General features: G+C 37.8%; 1 protein-coding gene across 1 annotated transcript; it reads right to left on the reverse strand.

Annotated features, from left to right (window-relative positions):
- Positions 1–211: 211 nt before the first annotated feature.
- Dopr1 (dopamine receptor-1) lies at positions 212–21239 on the reverse strand. The gene is made up of 7 exons (XM_028314500.1): positions 21210–21239; positions 19797–19884; positions 16775–16955; positions 13796–13924; positions 9823–10068; positions 5459–5706; positions 212–775 (listed from the first exon to the last, which is right to left on the reverse strand). Exons 1-7 carry the CDS (start codon positions 21237–21239, stop codon positions 468–470), a joined length of 1230 nt encoding a protein of 409 aa, XP_028170301.1. The 3' UTR covers positions 212–467.
- Positions 21240–23628: the final 2389 nt, after the last annotated feature.

Consider the following 23628-nt stretch of genomic DNA (forward strand, 5'->3'; position numbering starts at 1 on the left):
CTCTATTGAAGATATCGATTGACTCTAAAGCCCGGTCTCCAAGCACGTAGAATTTTGTCCAATGACCCCAAGCTACCCATCCTTATCGCTCGCGTGTAATTGTGTTGCTATTGCGCTCGCACACTCACTGCGGGCGCCCGTCGCACAGTCGCGACAGCAATATAATTACGCGCGAGCGATAAGGATGGGTAGCTTGGCAAAATTCTACGTGCTCAGCGACCAGACTATACGATTATTATTACAGATTTCGTATGTTAAAACACATTCAATGATCCTTTGACCCAAATTCGACCCTTATTTTCGACACAACACCATTTCACCAGATATGTACATTGTAAGTCCCTTCAAACTCTGATCAATAGAAACACTAATGAGCATCATTATTCTTAAACACGTATTGCTTAGTCCCTGGACGATCAGACCACATCACTTCTGTCGAACACAGCATTGCTGGTGCCGTCTTCTTGTCAAATGTGGTATTCCCTCAGTGGCCTCACAGACTCGGCAGAAGACCTTGGAGTAGGATCAACTCCTGAGAGACCTAGTGACCCGCTTCTGCGCACAACCAGGGTTTTTGTTCCGTAATCGGTGACGAAATTGTCGTTTCTTGTTGGAGTGTTAGCTCTCACTGTCTGGTAACCACAACAAGGGGGGTACCTGGAAGTCAGGATCTTCTTGAAGGCCTCCCTGAACTCTGTGTTGAATATAGAGTAGATGATCGGGTTGAAAGCTGAGTTGGAGTATCCGAGCCAAGTCAAGATCTTGAAGGCCAAATCTGGAACAAAATTGAAATTAATATCCAATCCAATAAACTTGATGAAATGAATTTATGACGGCTCTAAGGCTCTTTCAGATAAGATCGTAATTTCGGCACTTGGAGTTATGCGAGCTATATTTCGTGCTTCAATAGGCCGAACGTTTATACCCTCGAAGTGTTGAAAACGACTTGTGCCTTTAACCTTTATAACGCGTCTTTGCTCGTGCAGAAAGAAATCATCAGACCATACATTTTTGTTCGAAAATAGCACTTAATTATAAGGATCTTATACCGTCGCCTTATATCTTATATGTTGTGCTCTGCGTGCCCAAACAACTGCACGCAGAAAGATTTAATGAAGGCTACTGACAACGTCATTCTTGTGGCGGAGTTTTGGACCGACGCTGTGCAGCTTTGTTGTCGACACGATAAGAAGAACATACCTGTAGGCCTAAAATGCGCGCCGCGATAAGCGGTTATCACGCCATTTTATCGATTTTGCCCATACATTTTGACGTCGATAAAAGTTATCACGGCGCGCATTTTAGGCCTACTGTTTTCACCGTCAATCCCTAAATTTTAAGTGACCCCTATGGGCATTAGAGACCTCAGTTTTCGTAAGCTTGATATGATGTCGAAAAAAGAAATATCAACCAAAAATTTACGAGTTTACTAGTCACATATCCATTTACGTATCCCGGACCTAAAAACAAGTGGAATTAATTTTAATTACATTCTACTAAAATTTTAGTAACCCGATTACGACTATTTGGCGAAAACTTCAGTACTTTTTCCTGGAAACCAATCAGTTTTTCTGAATCTCGAATACGATTCAAACGTTTTGGGATAGGCAAATAGCATTATGAATTTTAGTACTGGTATACAATGCGAAATAGGCTAAAATAGTAAATAAATTCAATATACTTTATTGATACGAATACAAAACTAAAGTAAGGTCGCCCCCTCGGGCCCGCCATATTGCATTGCTGAAACTATTGGTTCCTTCTGTAGGTTGTTGACATTTTTACTTTATTTCGTTTTATCTCGATATTTACGTAGCCAAGCAAGATCAAACAGTTCACATACAGAATGTGCTATAAAAAGACAAATGTAAAAATTGGGTAGAGATAACCTATTTTCTTTTGGTTGTATTAAACCTTATTACGCACCTACGAGTAAATCTGTCAGTCTAATTACGTGAAAGTAGCCTAATTATTACTTTGAATCATCGTCTTCTTCTTAGCCTAGCCCATTCCCATTTTATTTGGAGTTTCCCTTCCTTATAATGTTGTAATAAAAAATATTTCTGAGCATTTTTTAAGAGTTTTCCAGATTTTTATAATAAACCGACATTGCATAGTTTCACAGTGTGCCAGATGGTTGCCAGATTATTGGTTGTAAAATAAATACAACACAAATGAGCTGGCTTATCTATTCGAGCTGTGCTATTACCCTAGTTATTGGATTCCTTCTGAACTCGAGCCAGCTTTTTCGGAGATCAGTCGAATTCAGCTCTGATGGAAAATGAAATACTGATGAGGATAAGGCCTTATAAGGTTTCATAACACATCAAGGTACAATTTTTTTATTGAAATATAGCAACATTACCAAAAGTAATGTTACATGTGAAAGTGACTTTGCATTTTAGCCTATTCAGTACAAACAATATTTCTTCTATAATATTAGTGTAGAAGTGTAGACTGTAGATAGTTACTAAGATAATAAAACTGAATGAAACCAACGAGAACTAGCTCGGGCGACGAAGTTCAGACTCTAGTTCAATTGCAAACTCAAATTAAAACTAGTAATTACCTTCCGATTGTTGTTGACACTGAGTTAAAGTCTAGTTAGTCGCGGCGCTTGAGTGGACTTACAAGTGTTGCCAATCTGTCGGTATTTTGTGTCGATGATATTTTATACCACAAGAACGACCTCATAAAGGCGCTGGATGCAGGCCGCTGCCAACCGGTCATCGTGGAAGTTACTAGGGGAGGCCTATTTTCAGCAATTAACGTCCTACTATGGCTAAAATGATGATGATGATGATGATGATAAATTTCCTTGAAAAATATACGAGTATTGTGAAAGGTCGCTTTAGCATCGTAAATTCAAGTTTTAACTTAATTATTTCAAAAGTGAGGTACTTAATATTATTATGGATAAATATCAACCAACAAGAACTAAAAAATATCGTATAACATTATTTTGTACACAAGTTAATTCTTTGACTATTATGTACTACTACATATTCTATAACCAACAACCAAATCTTATAATCTAAAGAAACTTTGTTTTTTTATTCCTTTTCGCTTCGTATTTAATACTTGTAATGGTCGGCCGTTTGGTGTAGTGGTTCGAAACGGACTACTATTCCGGAGGTTGCGGGTTCGATTCCCGCACAGTACAAACATTTGTGTGCATGAACATATTTGTTTGTATTGGACTGGGTGTTTTCTATGTATAATATGTATGTATTTACAAAAAAAAGTATTTAAGTATGTTTATATCCGTTGTCTAGTACCCATAGTACAAGCTTTGCTTAGTTTGGGACTAGAAGCGCAGTGTAAAATGTCCAAGGATATTTATTTATTATTATTTATTATTAAAAAAAATATAGTCAGATTTGAAGAACTTAATTTGGAGTTTGTATTAGAATTGGAATCAGTTAACACCATCTAATTAAAATGTATCGATTCAATAGGACCACCTTCAATGTTAATTACTGTTCTCGTAATTTAGTGTCTTGGATTACAACTTGGATTCCAAAGCTTTTAAACACTACTCAATATCGATAATGTAAGTATCGATACTATCACAATTCAAGTTAGATTTACAATCTGTGGCAATTTCGCTGGATCTTTCAAAATGTTAAAGTTTGAAGCAATCAATGATCCTTTTAGTGAACTGTTTGAACTTTGTTCAGAGTATAAAATTTGGCGGTTATCGTTAGTAATATTGGTAATAAATATTAAAAACTTGTAGTAGTTGTGCCAAAGTAGGTATGGTTTATTATACAAGTAGGTATTATTGCCAAACTGTGACAGTGGGTGGGGCACATAGCTTGTAGAAATGATGGCCGTTGGGGCAAAAAGTTCTTGAGTGGCGACCAAGAACCAGAAAACGCAATATAGGTACTAGGCAGCCTCGATTGACCGATGATCTGTAGGCCTAAGATGCGCGCCGTGATAACTTTTATCGACGTCAAAATGTATGGGCAAAATCGATAAAATGGCGTGATAACCGCTTAGGCCTACTGGTGAAGGTCGCGGGAAGCAAGGTGGTCGTTGTGGAAATAGGCTAGATGACAACATTGCATTTATTTTGTCCGTCCCGTCAGACAGACAATTAGAAAATATTAGACTCATATTTTTTATTTTCTTTCATAATTAAATAATAACAGTGCTACATCGAGTTGAAATGGCGCGATACGTCACGCTTGAGTAGAATTTTTACTCAAAAGTGACGTCACGCGACATTTCAACTCAATATAATACTGTAATTATTCGATTATGAAAAAAAAATAAAAAACATGTCTCCAAAATTTTTTTATTATCTGTCTGACGGACTAAATAGAATTTCGATTTCATTACCCAATCATCATCCTTATTCTTGGGGGAGGCCTTTGCCCAGCTGTGGACGCCCTAATCTAGTTCTAGTGGCTTTATTTTTAGATAATACAAATACAAGTTAATTTCTCCTGTTTTGCAAGTAAGCCTAGATTACACTAGCACCACAAAATTGTACCAAGCGTTGTTGCTTTTAGAGACGTTTCAAATAAATAGAGTATAATATCCTACAGCAAAACTTGACCTGAGAAACTATTTCCACTTCTTATTTTCGATACTGCAGCTCCATCCAACTAGCAATGTATAAGTTAATACCGGAGTGGAGGAAAGCTATACATTTTTAGTTCCACAACAAATAAGTAGAAAAAAAATTGGCGGAGTTCGAAGCTTAGTTCGACTTTTCTCCAGCGAAAAGTCTTTTAAACTGTTCGTATACGGGTAGCAATAATGGAATTGATAGTGTGAGGGTATTAAATATTTTAAAACTTGAATGTTTTATTGCAGCAGTGATAGACGCTATATGATGAGGTGATCACGATCAAACCTTGCTTTCAAATTACCTACGAGGCATTTTACAAAGATGGCCTAAAAAATGATTCATAAAGAGAATGCGGTCATTGAAACGTCCTAGCTTCGAAAAATCTCGGCACTTCAAAAAGTTGTAGCTGAATAGTCTGTTGAAATTATGTTTGCAGACTTTATATTATGAAAATAATCCAACAGTTTCTGTGTCTCAGTCGGTTCAAATGTTGTTAGTTGGATCTCTGTCGACGGCTAAACCATTGCGGTTAACCGACTCCTAACACACGTTTATGTCTAGTTTGCTGCAGGAGAAGGAAAAAATTAACATTAAATTACTACTAGTAATGTCAAGCTTCACAGCAGCTTCAAGGGGTTGTAGAGTATTAGAATTTGTATTGTACAAATTACTAATAGTCCCGTTAGCCCCTCGTGCTAAACTAAATAATGCTTGTGTCACGAGTGGGCCACAATAGTCGAGCGGCGGCGGGATTCAAACCCGCGTTCCCCGGATCACGAGTCAGCCAGTCCGACCCCTTCACCGTTCGGCTATCGTGGCTTCAAAATTACTAACATTATTTATTTTACTACTAATGTTTATTAAAAATGTTCATACCTGGTATGCAAGTTTTGCAGAACGCCGCCACAATGTTCACAGAGAAGAAAGGAACCCAGCACAGAAGAAAAACCCCCATGATGATGCCCACAGTGATGGCTGCTTTGTGGTCAGACACGTGGTACGGCGACGAGTGGACGTGAGTATGTACTCGAGTCCGGACGGACTTTGTCCGATTGTCCGGCATTTGGACTGTCCGGGTGACAGCGCGGATGGACTTCACGTGCTTCTGGGCGTAGCAGTACAGTCTGTTGACAAAGGAGTGAGTGAGTTTCCTCATTGCTAACATTTAAGGTTAGAAAAAACGTTGACAATCTAGAAATATGTGGTAGCTGAAGCTATGTTAATATGTGGTAGCTGGAGCGCAGCGCGGGATGTCCACCCACAAGGTGGACCGTCGACTTGATAAAAGTAGCAAGAAGGCGCAGGATGCAGGCTGCTACCAACCGTGCGATGTGGAAGTCATTGGGGGAGGCCTATGTTCAGCAGTGAACGTCCTGTGGCTGAAATGATGATGATGATGAAGCTATGTTTATTATATTAACTCAGTCATTATCGGTTCTAAATTATTATTAAAGTCAAACTATATGTACATAGAGACGGTATAATAGCTTTCTACATTATTTTACTAATCATTCGTCTATCAGATACTCCTCCTAGAACAGAACTCCTTTTAGCATCCACAATCCTATCTTTTCATTATAATGCAGATGTACATTACATAACATTTATAGTAGCTTAAAGTGTGAAGTCACAATTTTCTCCATATGAAATCATCAACACATTGAGCAAACAGTTACCAAGCAATTACTCTATAGCATTGGAGCCAAGGCTATCTAGGCTGGCAATATGCCTAAGCGTATTTAACCTGGCATGTCACTATAACCAATTCATTTGCCAAATTCAGAATAGAACGCTTCATTACTTAATCGAATCTTGGTTAGGTACTTGAGTCCCTTTTTATCTCAAATGATCTTAAATCAGGATTAGAAAGTGATTTGTTTTTATCAGCAGTCGTATATCAGCGTTATAGAGGCTTTAAGCGTAAAATTGGGTTTTATTTCGTAACGCATCGGATTTTTACGAGACCAAATGTCTCCAAAAGTGACTCATTTCGTAATACTTCGCTCCATTTATTCCCTTGCTTATCAAGGGCATGTTATCAATAGAACCTACCTATCAATGGTATAAAGGGTACCTAGCTGACAATAGCCAATCAACAAACTTTCTATGTGCTATTAAACCGCAACTCTTCATAGATTTGGTATGGTAATGAGATGTGACGTCACTATTTAGTGAACTCAATTTACTAACTTAAATTGTTTTCAGAGCTACTAAAAGCACTTAAAGTCTAATTTTACAGAAAATTTAAATTTATTTTTTTAGGGCTAGAATTAAGTATTTCAATGAAGTGGTTTTGGAATAAATGCTGTGAAATCGGTAATCCATTTTAACTAATTTTTCATCAAAATCATGCAGCGCTTACAATAATTACTTATTAGTAAAAAAAGTAAAACATTTCCATCTAAAATGTCACTTCTCCGGTAAAAGGAAAAATGTGGCAGTCACCGATATTGAGTTTAATAAAAGCCATTCAGTGTTTTATTGAAACTTTTGCTTCCATTAATAAAAGTTCATTTCTCGTGCGACTGCTCTCATTGTGTAACTTCCGTGAGCGACAAGTCGTACAGTTAGTCACATAATGTCCCACAGCCTTTTTATTTCAAGTCGAGTGACGTTCCTTGTGATGTGCTTTTGTTGAGTATTAGGTTTATAGTTGTTGCAATTCACGAAGGCGAGTGAGCTTTACATGTGTGGTGGCTCGCTACTGTTCTTTTTTCAAAAGTTTTGACAGACATTACACTATCGTTATGTGCATGAACCTACACGTACACACACAAGTAAAGCTCACTCGCCTTCGTGAGTTGCAAGAACTATAACTATAGACAGGTTATATGTTTTATGCTAATTGGATCGAATAAAGGTGAGCCAGGTGAACATCGGCCACCCATTGAGGGGGAGCATGGTGGATCCTGTCATGTCCACGGAAGGCGTCTTGATCGTCTCTGGTACCCAAGGCGCCGCCGACCACCAAGCAGCAGAGGGAACACCCCAAGTTTTTAGTGGGTTCGAGCCCCACATAATGCAGGCAGGCATCTGGTAGGTATAGATAAGCCACTCTCCTGAGTAAAAAACGACTTGGAAGTGTCCGCCGAAGAACGGATTATTTCAGATTTTTAACCAATTAAAACCAATATTATTACTGTATCAATTCATGTCATTACTACTGTACCGAAAACACCAGTGCTGGTACAGCCGACATGATATTACCAAAATGAACTGAATCTAATAAATTAAATTGGTGTAACCGCATGTCTTTTAATAATAAAGGACATGTACTGTAGTTACTTGAACCTGACATCATTTGACAAGGACGCTCTAATAAATACCATATCGTAAGTGCTTTCTACGTAATGGAAGTTTAACCGCCTTATACAACTACTTAGCTAATTGGTCCATTCAAAATGAATGGCACTAAAAACGGTATATTAAGCCTTCCTTGACATTGTGAGTTTGCGAAGACTGTTCATCGCAAATTGGCCTTTGTTGTTGAGTGGATCATTAGGGATTGTTAGGTTTAACGGAATCAGTGGTCAAGAATTTGTAGGAAAAAATCTAGAAAAATGTATATTCTTTTCTTGTTTGATCAGTCATATGTCTTTTATTTATTGTCAAACAATCTCCCCTGGAAAAAGCATTTTATGTTTACTTTGTTGTCTTTTCTTATTAAGTTAATGCCTGAATAGTTTTTTAACGGGACTTTTCGCACCTTTTGTTCCCACCGCTGCAACTCGTACGTAGCCATGATTTATAGTTTGACCGTCAATAAAAACCCAACCAGCGAAGATCAAGTTCGAGTCGAATGATTATTGTCAAAACCCTTTGATAGTGTGGCAAGAGTTGTGGAAGAAAACATATTTTAATAATAAAATATTATTATTATAAAAAGTCATTTTAAAGCAGTTTCAATTATCTACTTTGCATCTCATTTTACTTAAAGCTTTTAGTATTTTTGTATTATTTTAAGATATAGCTCACTGCTAGTCTCATTTTATCAAATAATTTCTAAATCACAATTTTCAGGCTAACGACTAATAATGTAGCGTTAAATCAAAATTGCCTAACTGTTCTAAAATAAAGTGATTGAAGTACTTAATAAATCAAGTTCATAATTAATGAATGTTACGATTCTCAGCCAACTTCTTAGCGGTTAAAATGTAAGTTAAAACGTCATTAAACGAAATGAAGTTCGACATAAATGCAAACTTTTAGATGTCCTACGTTGGAAAACTGTAGCAATGCTAGAAAATTCTAGTAGATAATTAAATAGTGCTTAGTAAACTCAATTAAATTAAACATTTTGTTAGATCAGTTATAGATACAGACTTATCCTAAAGCAATAAATAGTTTTATTACTTTCCTAACTGGAAATTGCCAAAAAATCTATTAAACAGTAGGCAGGCCACCCATTCGGTGGATCGACGATCTGTTGAAGGTTGCGGGAGACACCTGGATGCGAGCAACGAAGTACCGGTCGTTGTGGAAACCCGTGGGACATTTGGTTGATCTAACCTTGTTGGTGATCTAAATGAATAAATATTTAATATTCACCTTACTCACGTCTCATAAGATTGTGTTTTTTCTAATGTAGATAAGTACCTATTCCTACTTTTAGTGTAACAATGAATGTAGGTAGTACCCACTGCAGGCCACAAATGTAATTATGCCGTGTGTGAGTCCCTGGTGACCTGTAATACAGGCTCTTTCAAAACCTACTTCAGGCACCAGTCTTCACAATACGGTATATGATATGCCAGGCCAAAGCACCGATTAGCACACTAGCAAATAATGTATCACAGAATGACAAACTATTGTATCTTTCCTATGTGCTGTCGTGTGTACCTAATATCTTGTCAAATATTGTCTCAATACCTAAGCCCATTGTGAAGAAAATAAATATTTTTATTATTATTATTTTTTAGGCTTTTTTTTTTACTCGAAGTCCATAAGTTCTACCTATTGTTTCCGAAAGCGAGCGGGTTCATTCCGTTCACGTGCGCTTCGTGCGTTCTCTAGCAAGAGCTGAAAATCGGTGTTCTGCCCTATTGAGGGCAGTGTTTACACTGAGCTCTTTGTTTTTTGCATCGCTGCGGCACACATCACTCTGACACAGGGAATTATTTTAAAAGGCTAATTTTGTTTCATTATTCGTGCTTATTACCTGCCTCCTGCTGTTTTGTCACTATACATATGTTTAAATAAAAAGTTTTTGCAAATGAACGATTCATCTATCTTTTACTAACCTGCAGTATATACTGATCATCACAATGCACGGCAGTATAAATGATATACAGCTGGATACAACCGCATACGTTGGGGTCAAAACGAGGGCACACGTGGGGTATCTCGGAGGCCTCTGTGTGGCCAAGGCCTCCTCATCGGGCCTGTGAAGACCGAGGGAGATAGGCAGGAAGCTGACCAACGCAGCCAAGATCCAGATCATGGCGATTGTAATGATGGCCACTCGGCGGGTCACCCAGCGACCGTATCTGCAACAGAAATAAGGGATTAGGAGTCGAGAAAGACATTTGGAGTTATAGTAATTGGGTTACTTTCTAAAGTTTATAGGGACGTTTAAGGGACTTAAAGACCTTTTGTGAAATGCCCGCGAACACAATATTACGTCAATTTATCGCGTTTTACGTATAGTTGTTGCAATTCACGAAGGCGGGTGAGCTTTAAATGTGTGGTGGCTCTCTACTTGTTCGTTTTTCAAAAGTTTTGATAGACATTACATTACATTACATTTTACTATCGTTATGTGCATGTGCACACACACAAAAGTATTTTATTTTATTTATTTTTATTTTTCTTTATTCAGAAAACCACAGCTCTTTATAATAATAATACAAACAGGTATTTTTGTTCTTACAGCCAATAATGGATTCTATATATTAGTAAAGCTCACTCGCCTCCGTGAGTTTCAAGAACTTATAACAACTACATAACTAGGAGAGATACTGAAATTCCTTATTAATCTACTTCTTCTGCTATCGTATTTATTGTTAAAGCAGTCAGCGTTAGACTCGTGAACCACTTAATTTGTTTTGTTGTTGCTGGCCCAAACGATGCGATTTTTGATTCATTGGCAAAATGTCTTATACAATATACATTGTCATGCTAAAAATTAATTAAAAAGATAGTGTTAGGATTAAAGCGAAAAATCATTTATTTTTTCGACAAGCTTTGATCTTGAGTGAAATTAGATATTAAGTTTTATTGAAGTACCACTAACAAACGTTCTTCTTTCTTATCAATTTTATGCCCTACATAAAAATTCAACACCAGAATATCCACGATGACAACTCCAAACCCTATTAACCTTGATATTCAACCACGTAATATCAAACATTTATAAAGATTCATCGGCTCGAATGTTAATAACATTCATTCCAATTTGTTGGCTCAGCCAATAATATCTTCAAAGTGTAGTTAAAACCGAAATTTGATACTTCAGGGCGGCAGATTATACAAAATTGGTATTTCGGCGACATTTCCCTTGAAATTCGATATTGGGTGCGCAATTATTTTCGATTCTAGTGGTTAAGTACTGAGGTACGTTCCGTGCCGATAGGTCTGTTGTTAAAATATATAATTACATTGATTCTGGAATTAATGGAAACAATTCCACGATTTCGGTATTATTCTCACAGACTGATTCCATTTAACGTTAATTTAAAAATTGCTGCGAAATATTGGGACCATTGAGTTATTGTGAATTAGGTTATGCCTATCGTCTGTCAACCTCGTTTTGAAGTATTAAATAAAATGAATAATTTCAGGCCTGGTTCAACCATACGCGCGATAACCGCGCGTTTTCTGGGTTGGTTCTCATTGGCGAGGCACTGAGGCGGTTCTCAGAAGTCTAAGGCTACGGCCGGATACTCGAGACAACCCCACTCGGGCGATGACGGAACGCCGCGGAGGTTTTAGTGGGTATACCCCGTCCTTTTCAGCACGGAGCAGCGCCCTTTTCGGGGCGCCGGGAGTCCCATACACCACCCTGTCCTCCGGCAATGGTGACGCTGCACAAAGCGTTTCACCCGCGACAAAAAAAGGCACTGAGGCGATAACCGTGTACGAAATGTACGAGATCTGTAGGCCTAAGATGCGCGCCGTGATAACTTTTATCGACGTCAGAATGTATGGGAAAAATCGATAAAATGGCATGATAACCGCTTATCGCGGCGCGCATCTTAGGCCTACTGCACAGCAACCGCACGATGATCGCTGTGTGCCTGTGTCTGGATCAGGCCTAAGCTTTGAGGCCATCTATACTTTTGAAATAGCTATAATCCGGGCCTTTTCAAGGCGAGAGTGAATAGGCACATACAGGGCAGATATCTGCCATCCTAGACTGCTCACTTAACACCAGGTGCGATTGCGGTTTTGCATAAAAAATAGCTATATGAAGTGAACACAATACGACACCACAATTTGTAAGGAAATCTGGTTGTCCCAGAGCGGCCATATTCTAAATTTCTAAACGCTGTAATTTATTTTAACTTTGTGCAGGTAATATTCAAAAGTTTAATTATTATCGTAGCAATCAATCGCTATTAAATTTCATAGCTCACTAGTTTTATCGGAGTATATTCTAAATTAAAATTGTTCAACAGTTAATATCGGAGTCTAAAGAAAATTAAAACGTTTTCACAATTTTAACTGAGTCTAATTTATTATTTACAACTGGCAAACTAACAATATCAGTTTTTATAATAATTTGTGCAAACATTTTCAAACCTTTTTCAGGCTTCAAAGCCTTCAAATCAACTGAAGCAAAACCTAGCTGTTACTAAACAAATTTAACTTGTTCCAAACAGATTTCATTTTTATTTTTACATCGCACTTGGATTAATTAACCCTTTCGTTCTCGGTAATTCTAGCCTGTTTTGCACACAATGATATTTACATAATAATATGGTCAGAACGTTATTTAAGGCTTATTTACCACACCTATTAAAAGTGTTATGTATACCTGGGACAAACAGTCCAGTTAGGTTGGTCCAACTTCGAGAAAGAGGTCAATCGTCGAATCCAACTCGGATGGGCAGCGTTCGGGAAGCTTCGCCATATACTCACGTCCGAAATACCGCAGTGTCTTAAGTCGAAAGTATTTGACCAATGCGTGTTGCCAGTGATGGTATACGGATCTGAGACGTGGTCGCTTACTATGGGCCTCATAAGAAGGCTCAAGGTCACCCAAAGGGCGATGGAGCGGGCTATGCTCGGAGTTTCCCTGCGTGATCGAATCAGAAATGAGGAGATCCGCAGGAGAACCAAAGTAACCGACATAGCTCGCAGAATTGCTAAAATCAAGTGGCAGTGGGCGGGGCACATAGCTCGTAGAGACGATGGCCGTTGGGGCAGGAAAGTTCTCGAGTGGCGACCACGGGCTGGAAGACGTAGCGTGGGCAGGCCTCCTACTAGGTGGACCGACGATCTGGTAAAGGTCGCGGGAAGAGCCTGGATGCGGGCAGCGCAGGACCGTTCATTGTGGAAAACCTTGGGGGAGGCCTTTGTCCAGCAGTGGACGTCATTTGGCTGAAAAGAAAGAAGAAGAAGAAAGATTAAAAGTGTGTGCCTGCTTATTAGGACTGTCTGGACAACAAACTAAAATGTTTTTTACACAACTCTCAGATAGAGTTATCTGTCAGATAAACTCATCTACCTACAACCAGTGGCTAATGATGTGCTGTGTCTGTACTCAGAGCCACCGCACAATGCAATGCAATGCTATTACATGCTACTTATAGCATGGGCGATTGGCGATTTAGCCACTTTTTAGAAGCTGAATGCAGCGACCACACATTCCACACTGCTATTGAGTCGCTTTTCGGAAACTCGATGCGCGATTCCGATACCGCGTCCGAAAGCATGAAGTCGCGAAATCGCGATGCTGCATCGATACAGTTCACTAAAACGCGCGATTCCGATACCGCGTCAGAACGCATGAGGTCGTGAAATCGCCATGCTGCATTCACAGAGTCGCTAAAACGCGTGAATCCGATACCCCGTCAGAAAGCATGAAGTAGCGAAACGGTGATGCTGTATCGATACACTCGCATGTATGAGGTTGAGGATTCCGGGTGAACTTCGCTTCCACCTTCGGCCTGATCATCACTCACCATCAGGTGAGATACAGGCCAAGAGCTTCCTCGTTGTGGTTAAAAGAAATCGCCGATGCTAAAAGTACTATGGTGCTTAATGTCTTACCTCAACGGATCCTTGATATGTATGTATCTGTCTAGAGAGATAGCGCAGAGGTTGAGTATGGACGCCGTGGAGCACATGACGTCACACGCCACCCAAGTGTCGCAAAACTGTTCGCCGAAGACCCAGTAGCTGTGAAAAGGAATTTCATTTAGCATTTGGATTTGAATTCTTGGAACTTGAAGGAACTGTTCGAAGTTTGTGGGAATCAAGAATGTCTTTAACACATTTTTGGGAGTGGGTGCGAATTAGAACGTAGTGGAGGAATAAAAGTAGCAGTTACTACTTTTTATTTAAGATTATTAGTAATTTACTATTACACAAATTACTGGAGTATTAGTAATTTGTGTAGTAGCACCTCGTACTAAGCTAAATATGCTTGTATCACGAGTGAGCTCACCACAATAGTCAAGCGGCGGCGGGGACCGAACCCGCGTTCCCCGGATCATGAATCGGCCAGTCGGACCCCTTCACCGTTCGGCTATCGTGGCTTCAAACATTGTACGAACTACATACTGAGTGCATATTGCTTATAGCTACTAGACTTTAGTATTAATTGCTATTTTATCTATGAAGTAGTCTTTAATCTTTTGCATTGGATACTATGCAGGTAACATTAGCCGAACTGTATGGTTTAAGACTTGCCGAGGGTCAATAAATCGATCCCCGACGACTATTAGACTATTTTGGTGAACCAACTACTAACACAAAATCAATATTTATTTAAGGATAGTGCACTACTACTAATCTTTAAAGATAAACATTTTCAAACATTTCTAATGATAATGAAAATAAGTATCTTTTGAAACTTTCCATTATTCTTCCTCAATAATGTCCATAAATAAGGGTAAAATCCCCTTAACATGTCCACTGCCGCTGTGCATGTAATGCTTGCCAATTGGCCCATTGTGTGTCGTTAGTGCAGTCAATTTGGTAAACGAGTTGATTCTAACGTAGTTGCAGATAGGCAATTGCCAGTAACTGTTGAGTGTTGAGAAAATATTTTATCGATAGAACCATGTGAAAAGTGACCATGGGACTAAAAGTAGATGTATTATTATATGAATTTAAGTTGCTATCTCATGAAAACTAATTTTATTAAGCAGATGTAGTAGGTACAGGTACAGGCGAGTTCATTATTATATTGGCATTGCCAATGTTTCAAAATATTGTAAGCGTTTTGATGATGATAATTCGGAAACATCGCATTCATGCCTCTGTCAAAAAATATTATGTTATTTTGCCAAACTTCTTTTCAATTCTTTTGCAGACAAAGGCCTGCAATTATGTAGGGCACAAAACTCGTATAAACACCACTAAAAAATATTTAGACTAATTACTGACTTGACTTTAAATCTAGTTTGGAACATCTTTTCATCACACATTCCGAACGGGCTTACTCTGTAACTATGTAATAGTCCAGTCATTTAAGCTTAAATTAGGTAAGAATCTCGGAATTAAAGATACCCAGCTGTAAGTCTGTAAATACTTGTATATTGACACCCTAAAAGTTGTCTCAAAACCTACATATGGTAGGGTGTAAGCAACTATTAAATTTTAAGGTCAAAGGTCACAAAAATCGGTTTTTTGCGCTTTTTTTGGAAATATCTCATTTCCTATGGGTTTTTTGCTATTTGTATTTATTATCAATATTGTAGAATACTAAATTCTCTACAAATTTTGTTTAAAAAATTTTTTTATACGGTGAACCGTTTTCGAGATAGAGGGCGGAGAGCGCGCGGTCACTGCATCACTTCAGGTCAACTTAAGCGGTTTAGGTTTTTCATACAAAAGGATTTTCCCGCTAATTCCCGTGGGAATTTCGGTAATTACTTGTTGTAAATAAGCTTTAAGTTTACTAAGGTACCTACATGCCAAATTTCAAGCGTCTAACTTCCGTTAAGCGTTTAGATTTTTCATACAAAAGGATTTTCCCGCTAATTCCTGTTCCCGTGGGAATTCCTAAGTATACTATAACCTGCCCAGGTGTATGAAGAATAATTGTACCAAGTTTCGTTAAAATCCGTCGAGTAGTTTTTGTTTCTATAAGGAACATACAGACGGACAGACAGACAGACAAAAATTTTACTGATTGCATTTTTGGCATCAGTATCGATCACTAATCACCCCCTGATAGTTATTTTGAAAATATATTTCATGTATAGAATTCTGTCCGTCTGTATGTTCCTTATAGAAACAAAAACTACTCGACGGATTTTAACGAAACTTGGTACAATTATTCTTCATACACCTGGGCAGGTTATAGTATACTTAGGAATTCCCACGGGAACAGGAATTAGCGGGAAAATCCTTTTGTATGAAAAATCTAAACGCTTAACGGAAGTTAGACGCTTGAAATTTGGCATGTAGGTACCTTAGTAAACTCAAAGCTTAGTTACAACAAGGAATTCCCGAAATTCCCACAGGAATTAGCGGGAAAATCCTTTTGTATGAAAAATCTAAACCGCTTAAGTAGACCTGAAGTGATGCAGTGACCGCGCGCTCTCCGCCCTCTATCTCGAAAACGGTTCACCATATAAAAAAAGTTTTAAAACAAAATTTGTAGAGAATTTAGTATTCTACAATATTAATAATAAATACAAATAGCAAAAAACCCATAGGAAATGAGATATTTCTAAAAAAAAGCCAAAAAACCGATTTTTGTGACCGTTGACCTTGAAATTTAATAGTTGCTTACACCCTACCATATGTAGGTTTTGAGACAACTTTTAGGGTGTCAATATACACGTATTTACAGACTTACAGCTGGGTATCTCGAATTCCGAGGTGAACTTACTATAATGACTGGACTATAATACCATCAGTCTGCTTACCATGAGTTTACGTGTGTGTTGAGAGTGTGAGTGCTTGCTAGCGAGTGCGTAAAAAAATCAATGAAGATTTTAGTTATTCTCGTCAGCGAGCACACAATAGAACATAAGGTTATTGTAAGCACACCGATGACAGATTGCGCACACTTACCCCAACAAGTCGTTGACCCCAGCAAACGTCATCACAGCAGCAGCGACCAGCATGTCAGCGATCGCCAACGACGCCAGGAACAAATTCCCGATTCTCCTCAACCCTCGGTCGGTGTAGATGGCGATGCAGACCAGGATGTTGCCAGCCACGCTCAGGAATATAAGGAGGGAGAGGAATATGCCTGTGGAAGAAGAAGTCGTTTGAAACAAGTGACGATACAATGTAACTTTGAAGCATGTGACAGAAGTGGTGTAAAACAAATGACGGTAGCTTAATTTGTAAAGCTGGGTTGCATCATCTTACTTTTACTTTAACAAACGTCAAAAGTCTGTCAAACTCCATACAAAAAACAACGGTTATGGATATACTTACGGTTAAAGTAATGTGGTGCAATTTAAGCGGAGTTGTACCAACTTGAACCGTAACTTTAACAATAACCGGTGCTTTTTGTATAGAGTTTGACAGATTATTGACGTTTGCTAAAGTCAAAGTAAGATGGTCTAACTCAGCCTTAGTCTAAGAATTGTTGTTTCTAGCTGTTCTGTCTACAACACCTCGTAGCAAATGTTATCTATGAGTCCCCGAATACAGACTATGTCGGCCGTTAGTTTGGTCGGCCTCTAATGTGTATGAAGAATCGGCCGATACTAAATGGGTGAAAGTGAGCACTTTTTCATACTGGTTAACAGCCCGACTAAACTATTGATCGACTAAAATTTTGAAGTCTGCGGGGTATTAGTACTTGCACAAGTTTGCGTAAAAAATTACATGCCTTTAGCTTAGTAAACGAAACAAGTACGTCAATGACAATACGATTAGAGAGATAATAATTATTGAGTTCTAAAGTATTTTCATTTGGTGCAAAAATTAGACAATAGCTAGTTGGAGCGAAAAAATTAGATGTTGCGATAAAACAATTGACAGTCGAAAAGAACACTGTTTTTTTCTTTGTTGAGAGTACACTCAATTAAAACGTTTCTCACCGGCCAGGTGCGCTGCCAAGGAGTTTAGCCGTAATGCAACCTTTTCTATTTTTTTTTATGTGTTAAAAGTCTTGTAACGCCGCCATTTGGGAAAAGAAACAAATCTATTTACCTTACACCGATATTGTTAATTAATAAAATAACAGTTTGTTTTCGAAATAACGTAAAATAAAATAATATAACAAATAATAAAATGAGATCAGCGTTATAAGACCAAAATTTCGTACCAAAATATAACCTGGCTTATTACAGAGAAAGAAAAACCCTTTATTCAATTTTCGGATCACACCTTTCCATCACAAAGAGGCGTAATAACAAACAATGGCAAAGTTTTTCTTCAAGAAGTTGTTCAATGGAAAAATACGAACAAAACACCTTTTAGAATAAAGGTTAAGTTTAAAATATTTTCTTAAGGCACTCATAACTTTTCTTAAAAAAGGAAAATGAGTGATTCTCAATTATATTAATTGCCTGATCATTTAAAAGGGGCTTTTAAAGCCTATTTTTGGAAATAAATGAACGATTTTTTTATTACTTTTTACGTAATCAAAAGCATATTATGTCAAACAAAAGATACTGAAATAATTTATAGTTTTAAGGTTAATTTTGTATCTCTTTTAATAATGTATTTTTTTTTTTGAGAAATAAATGTCTTGAACCGTAAACATTCTTGCATCTTCTGTAAGGTCCCATTCTTTTTTATTTTCACATTCTGAATGCAATTCAAATACTTACAATTAAAACTTAAAACGTTAAACCCTCAAAATCTGTTTCAAAGAAATCTCAATTTATCTTTACGAAGTTAAACGTAAATATTATAAAACACAGGCGGATCTTCGGAGAAAATCAAAGATTTCCAAGCATTATTGGAAGAAAATGCCCTTCCGTCGGCTGTCCTATTATGGGGACGTGCGATAGCCAAGCCTTGGAAAATATTATTTCGTTTAGATTTCTCAGATTCTTCGGAGTTTAAGGGGAAAGGGAAAATTGAATTCGACAGAAATTTCGATCAGCCGATTTGAAGGCGATTTCAATTTTTGTGCTTTCCAGTAAACTGAAAATGTTTACACGACGCAATAAATTATTTGGGTAGTATATTGATTTGTTTGTAAATTTATATAAAGACTTAGAAGTTATAACTACAGAACCAACCATTTTAATGAGTGAATAAAAGCACAAACCACTCGCAACTTGAAAAATGAACAATATGAAAATGAATGAACAAAGAAAACAAAGAAGTTAAAAAACACCGGGGATTTTTCCTATTACGCTGTTAGAGATGAATTTTTCATGTTTAAAGTGGCTCCAGTCTAGATGAATAATAACATCTCCTGTAAAATTTAAGTTACTACACCAATAGACATGGTACTTAACACTATCAGCTAAGCATAATAATATTTATCCATATTGAACTTTGTAAAATACCTACACAAAAATATTCAAGGACCAAGATACCGCATACAAAACAAAACCAAAAGTTACCTAAAACAAAATTACAGCAGTAACCACAAACATTAACGTGCCATTGGAAGATAACAACTTCTACAGCGTTTTCAAATTAGACGTTTGGTTGAAATTACTGCCTAAACAGCTCTTACTGCCTATAATAATACCAAAACCGATACTTATAAACAACGCATTCAGTTTGTTTCAGGTCAATATTAGAGTCTTATCACTACCTAAGTCCTTTCGCCATATCTTTATCTACTTTGTGCTTAACCTAGACTAAAGTAGGGTTTTAAGTCGTCGCTTGCTCAAACGGAGCGAGCCACAGTCTGAGGCAGAGCCGCGAAAGAATGTTTAGGCTGTCTAGCTCGAATAACTCGCAGCTCCGTCCCAAAGACTATGGGATGACACCATCAGGTTTCAGTGAGTAGTCCCTGCCCATCTGGCAGGGAGAGCATCACATAACCCACTGGTACCCCGGACCAATGGGTACACAATTTCATGCATTTCCTGACGAAAAAAAGATTTTTAAATAGGTTTCGGGCAAAAAAGATGTCCTAGAGGTAACGAGGTGTAAAAAAATTAATACTTACCAACGAGAAGTATAGATAGAAGCGTGACAGCATCAGGGTCATCACCGTCATCATACTCCACGATCGAGTCGTTAAATTCTGGCGCCACCTGGCGACAAAATTTTAATTTAAATGGTTGAAATTGTAATATTTTGCCAAATATTTAAAAACACTTTAATTTTCGTCAGTAAAATTTCAGTAGCCTAGATTTTTTCAAATCCTGATCAGTAAGGTTAGTAAACTGTAAGAAGTTTGTTGGTTTATCACTATTTGATACTTTTAAAACCTACCAAGAAATCAGAAAGACTGATAACTGATGACTCGAAATTTCAAGTTAAAAATGCTTATCCGTTTTTAGACATCCCTACCCTAGTACCTTGGAGTATCTATAAATCTAATGATGATCTAAGTTCCCAAGTCTCCAAAACCTTCAAATAGCTTGATATCCTACAAGTTAAAGGATCTAATCCGACAGGAGACCATATCAACAACTAAACTATTAAACTAACTTGCTAATATGTCAAAGAGGTCCCCTAAATCATTGACCCTACCTCAAATTTGGCTAAACAAATTTCGGTCAACGCCCGACCCTGCGCCGGTATACTTCGAGCGATTTAGTAGGATTGGGATTAATTATTAAATATATCGGCTCTGTGGTAACGTTACTTACTATCCACGCGTGAAATTCATTGAATACGTTTATTGAAAATCGATAGCTGTAGGCGGCAGACCTGCTACTTTTAGCATAGATCCAGTAGCGAGAACATAGCTGGCTGAGCTGGATGAAAAATATGGGTGACCGTAATCTCTGTCACTCTTTTGGGGAGGCATATGTCCAGCAGAGGAATAAGTACACTTGGCTCTTGGAATTAACTTGGCTTGGAATCAACGACTAAGTAGCATTTTGAAGAATAAGTAGTACAATTTCAGCCGAGCTAGAGATTACGATTACGGGCTTAAGATGCTCAGCTGTCACCTGGGATTCTTAACTTTCACTAGTTTTTTCAATGGCTGCTCAACTGTAGATCTTGACTGTACAGGAGGTGTTAGTGGTGGGATCGAAAGTTGAGAAAATTTGACCTGTGACTATCAAATGGTTCGACCAAGCTGTGAATTTTGTCCCCTTCTTTTTTTTCATAACCTCTAAGTGCGCTTTTCGTGTAATGCGGATTTGTGCACGTGTGCAGATCTGACCCGCACTTCATTATTTCATTACTTGTTTTTACGCACGCGTGACGAAATCCGTATCACAAGAAAAAGAAACTAACGCCCGTATTCACAAATATTACTATGAGGTCTCACAGTGCGCGTGGACGCACAGGGTGACACACGAACCAATAACAGAGCTCTATTCAACGCTGTGTCGATTTGCTGCTTCACTTAAGCAAGCATCGTTTGTGAATACGGGTGTAAGAATTATTTCATGCAACTCACATTGGTAGGTAAAATAGAGGCGAACTCCATTTTAGCGGGCATCAGCGGGCATGGTTCAGGTCTTGGTGTCCACCTTTAGCAGCAGACTCTCCAGGCTGTGCAGTCGCCAGGCGATGTGTAGAGCCGCCATTTTGTTGTCACGTCACATATCTGCAACAATAATGGTAGTTGTAGTCTTTAGAGTCAGTGGTATATTACTTTACAGTCAGTGGTATGTGGTGGTATATTACTTTACAATCAGTGGTATATTGACATTTTTGTTGCAGAATAAAAATAGCAACCAATTACATACTTCAATGCTAAAACTAAAATTATTTATGTTCGTGGTTTTTCGTAATAGACTCGTGCAACGTAGTAAGTTAATTGTACGAAGCTTTAGTATGTATTTTTCATAGAGTTATTAGCAACAGTCGGCTATTTTTAGCAATATTAGGGAGTCCATAAAAAACCATCTTCTTCTTCTTCTTTTCAGCCAAATCACAAAAAACCATAACAATTATCATTTTCTTTTGGGAGTTTTGAGACCTCCTTTATAACAAGCCCAAAATTTAAAAACACTGTAGGTACGAGTATAAAAAGTATCAACTTTTCTTGTAAAAATTTTTACGGATTTCTAAGAAACCGTAATGACAATAATTAAATTTGCATTTTTTGTCTTTGGTAAGCTTACGAATAAGGGTTTTAAATTTCAATATGTAAATTTTACAAAAAACAAGTAACGCTTGAAACAAGGCTTAGATGGATTTGCTTCTAAAAGAAGAATAAAACTAAAACAAGTTGGTAACAAACCTTTATTTACTTTTTTATTAAAGAAAATGAAGCGATATTCCATAGGTATAACTACAACACCTAAAACTTTTCTTTATTGTTCTCCCAAATTCTATCCAAATCCGAATATTCAATAGGTACTATGACTTCAGCTTTAGTGCAAGTAAAACATTGTTCAAAGCGAATTCTCACTCCCATATCCCTGGAGCATTGTTGACAGCTCCTCAACATCGATATTCTACCTGATGTCATATCAAAGGCTTTCAATATTTCTATTGATTCGGAAACTTCTCAACGGATCACAACATCCGATGTAGTGATGTGAAAAGACAGTATTATAGAATATCGAGTATCGCTACCAGTTGTTGAATGTTTTTCTGTTATTTTACAAATAAAATATTCCCTACTCATTTTAAGGTTAACTTTATTTGTTCCAAAATTGAGCTTCTCTGAATATTTCCCATCGGAATCGTCACCCCCCCCTCCCCCTCTAAAACTAAACTGTTGGCTTGAGAAATCTGGTAAAATTCATGATGATAGTGCTTTTTATGAACTTTCAAGGAAAACTGTAGTGGTTAAGATAGATGATTTAGTTTAAGAGTAGTGGTTAAGATAGATGATTTAGTTAATAATAACATTTCATACCTAATAAAAATTCCTTAAAAGAAAATATTAAAAGTGACTTCAGATGAATTGCTTGCTTCTGAAATATATTGTGCGAACGCGTTCTTTATCATAACTACGGAACCCTACACTGCGCGTAACACGACACGCACTTGGCCGGTTTTTATTTCATTATGACAAAGGAACAAGATTTGGCTATAATTTGGGATTTGGGATTTGGGATTTATAGAGAATTATCTGGCACATCTCTTAAAGGGAACGTTCGTCAAATGTCAGAACTTTTTGAAGTTTGTTAATTACAAAATGTTTGAAACCTCATTAATATTGACTTGCATTCCCTTTGATAGGATTAACCTTAAGCATCTTTTGACAAGTCTTACCATCATATCTAATAATAGAATAATTTCTGACGTTTATTTCTTTGAACTTACGTTTAAGCTGTGCACGTATTTACATAGGTAATTATGTTACTTTAACGTCAAAATTGGCAGGGCACATAGTACGAAGAACTGACGCCCGATAGGACAGCAAGGTTCTAGAGTGGAGGCCATGTACCGGAAAACGTAGCATGGGACGTCCACCCACAAGGTGGACCGACGACCTGATAAAGGTAGCAGGATGGCGCTGGATGCAGGCCGCTACCAACCGTGCCATGTGGAAGTCATTGGAGGAGGCCTATGTTCAGCAGTGGACGTCCTGTGGCTGAAATTTTAATGATGATGATGATGGTGATGAGCGTCAAAATACCCTTATTTTACGCGACATAAAGTGCAACTTTAGCATTGATGTTGGCACTCTTATTTAGATAGCCCATCAATTAAATAGAAGTCCCTAATTTATTAATTCGATTTTTCACACAAAATCGTAACAGCACTACACTACTACCTACATTGCTTGTATCGAGATATCAAGTGATTGGCTGATAAGAAGAACGATTCACGCTTCCATACTTTAAGCTGATGGAGATCGTACGGTTATAGCGAAGCATAAAACCTTAGTAGGGTTGTGACGTCACGGTATAAAGATA

The sequence above is a fragment of the Ostrinia furnacalis genome, unplaced genomic scaffold (genome assembly GCF_004193835.3).
Source record: "Ostrinia furnacalis isolate ACB-3 unplaced genomic scaffold, ASM419383v2 OfSCF4756, whole genome shotgun sequence".
NCBI classification, from domain to species: Eukaryota; Metazoa; Arthropoda; class Insecta; order Lepidoptera; family Crambidae; genus Ostrinia; species Ostrinia furnacalis.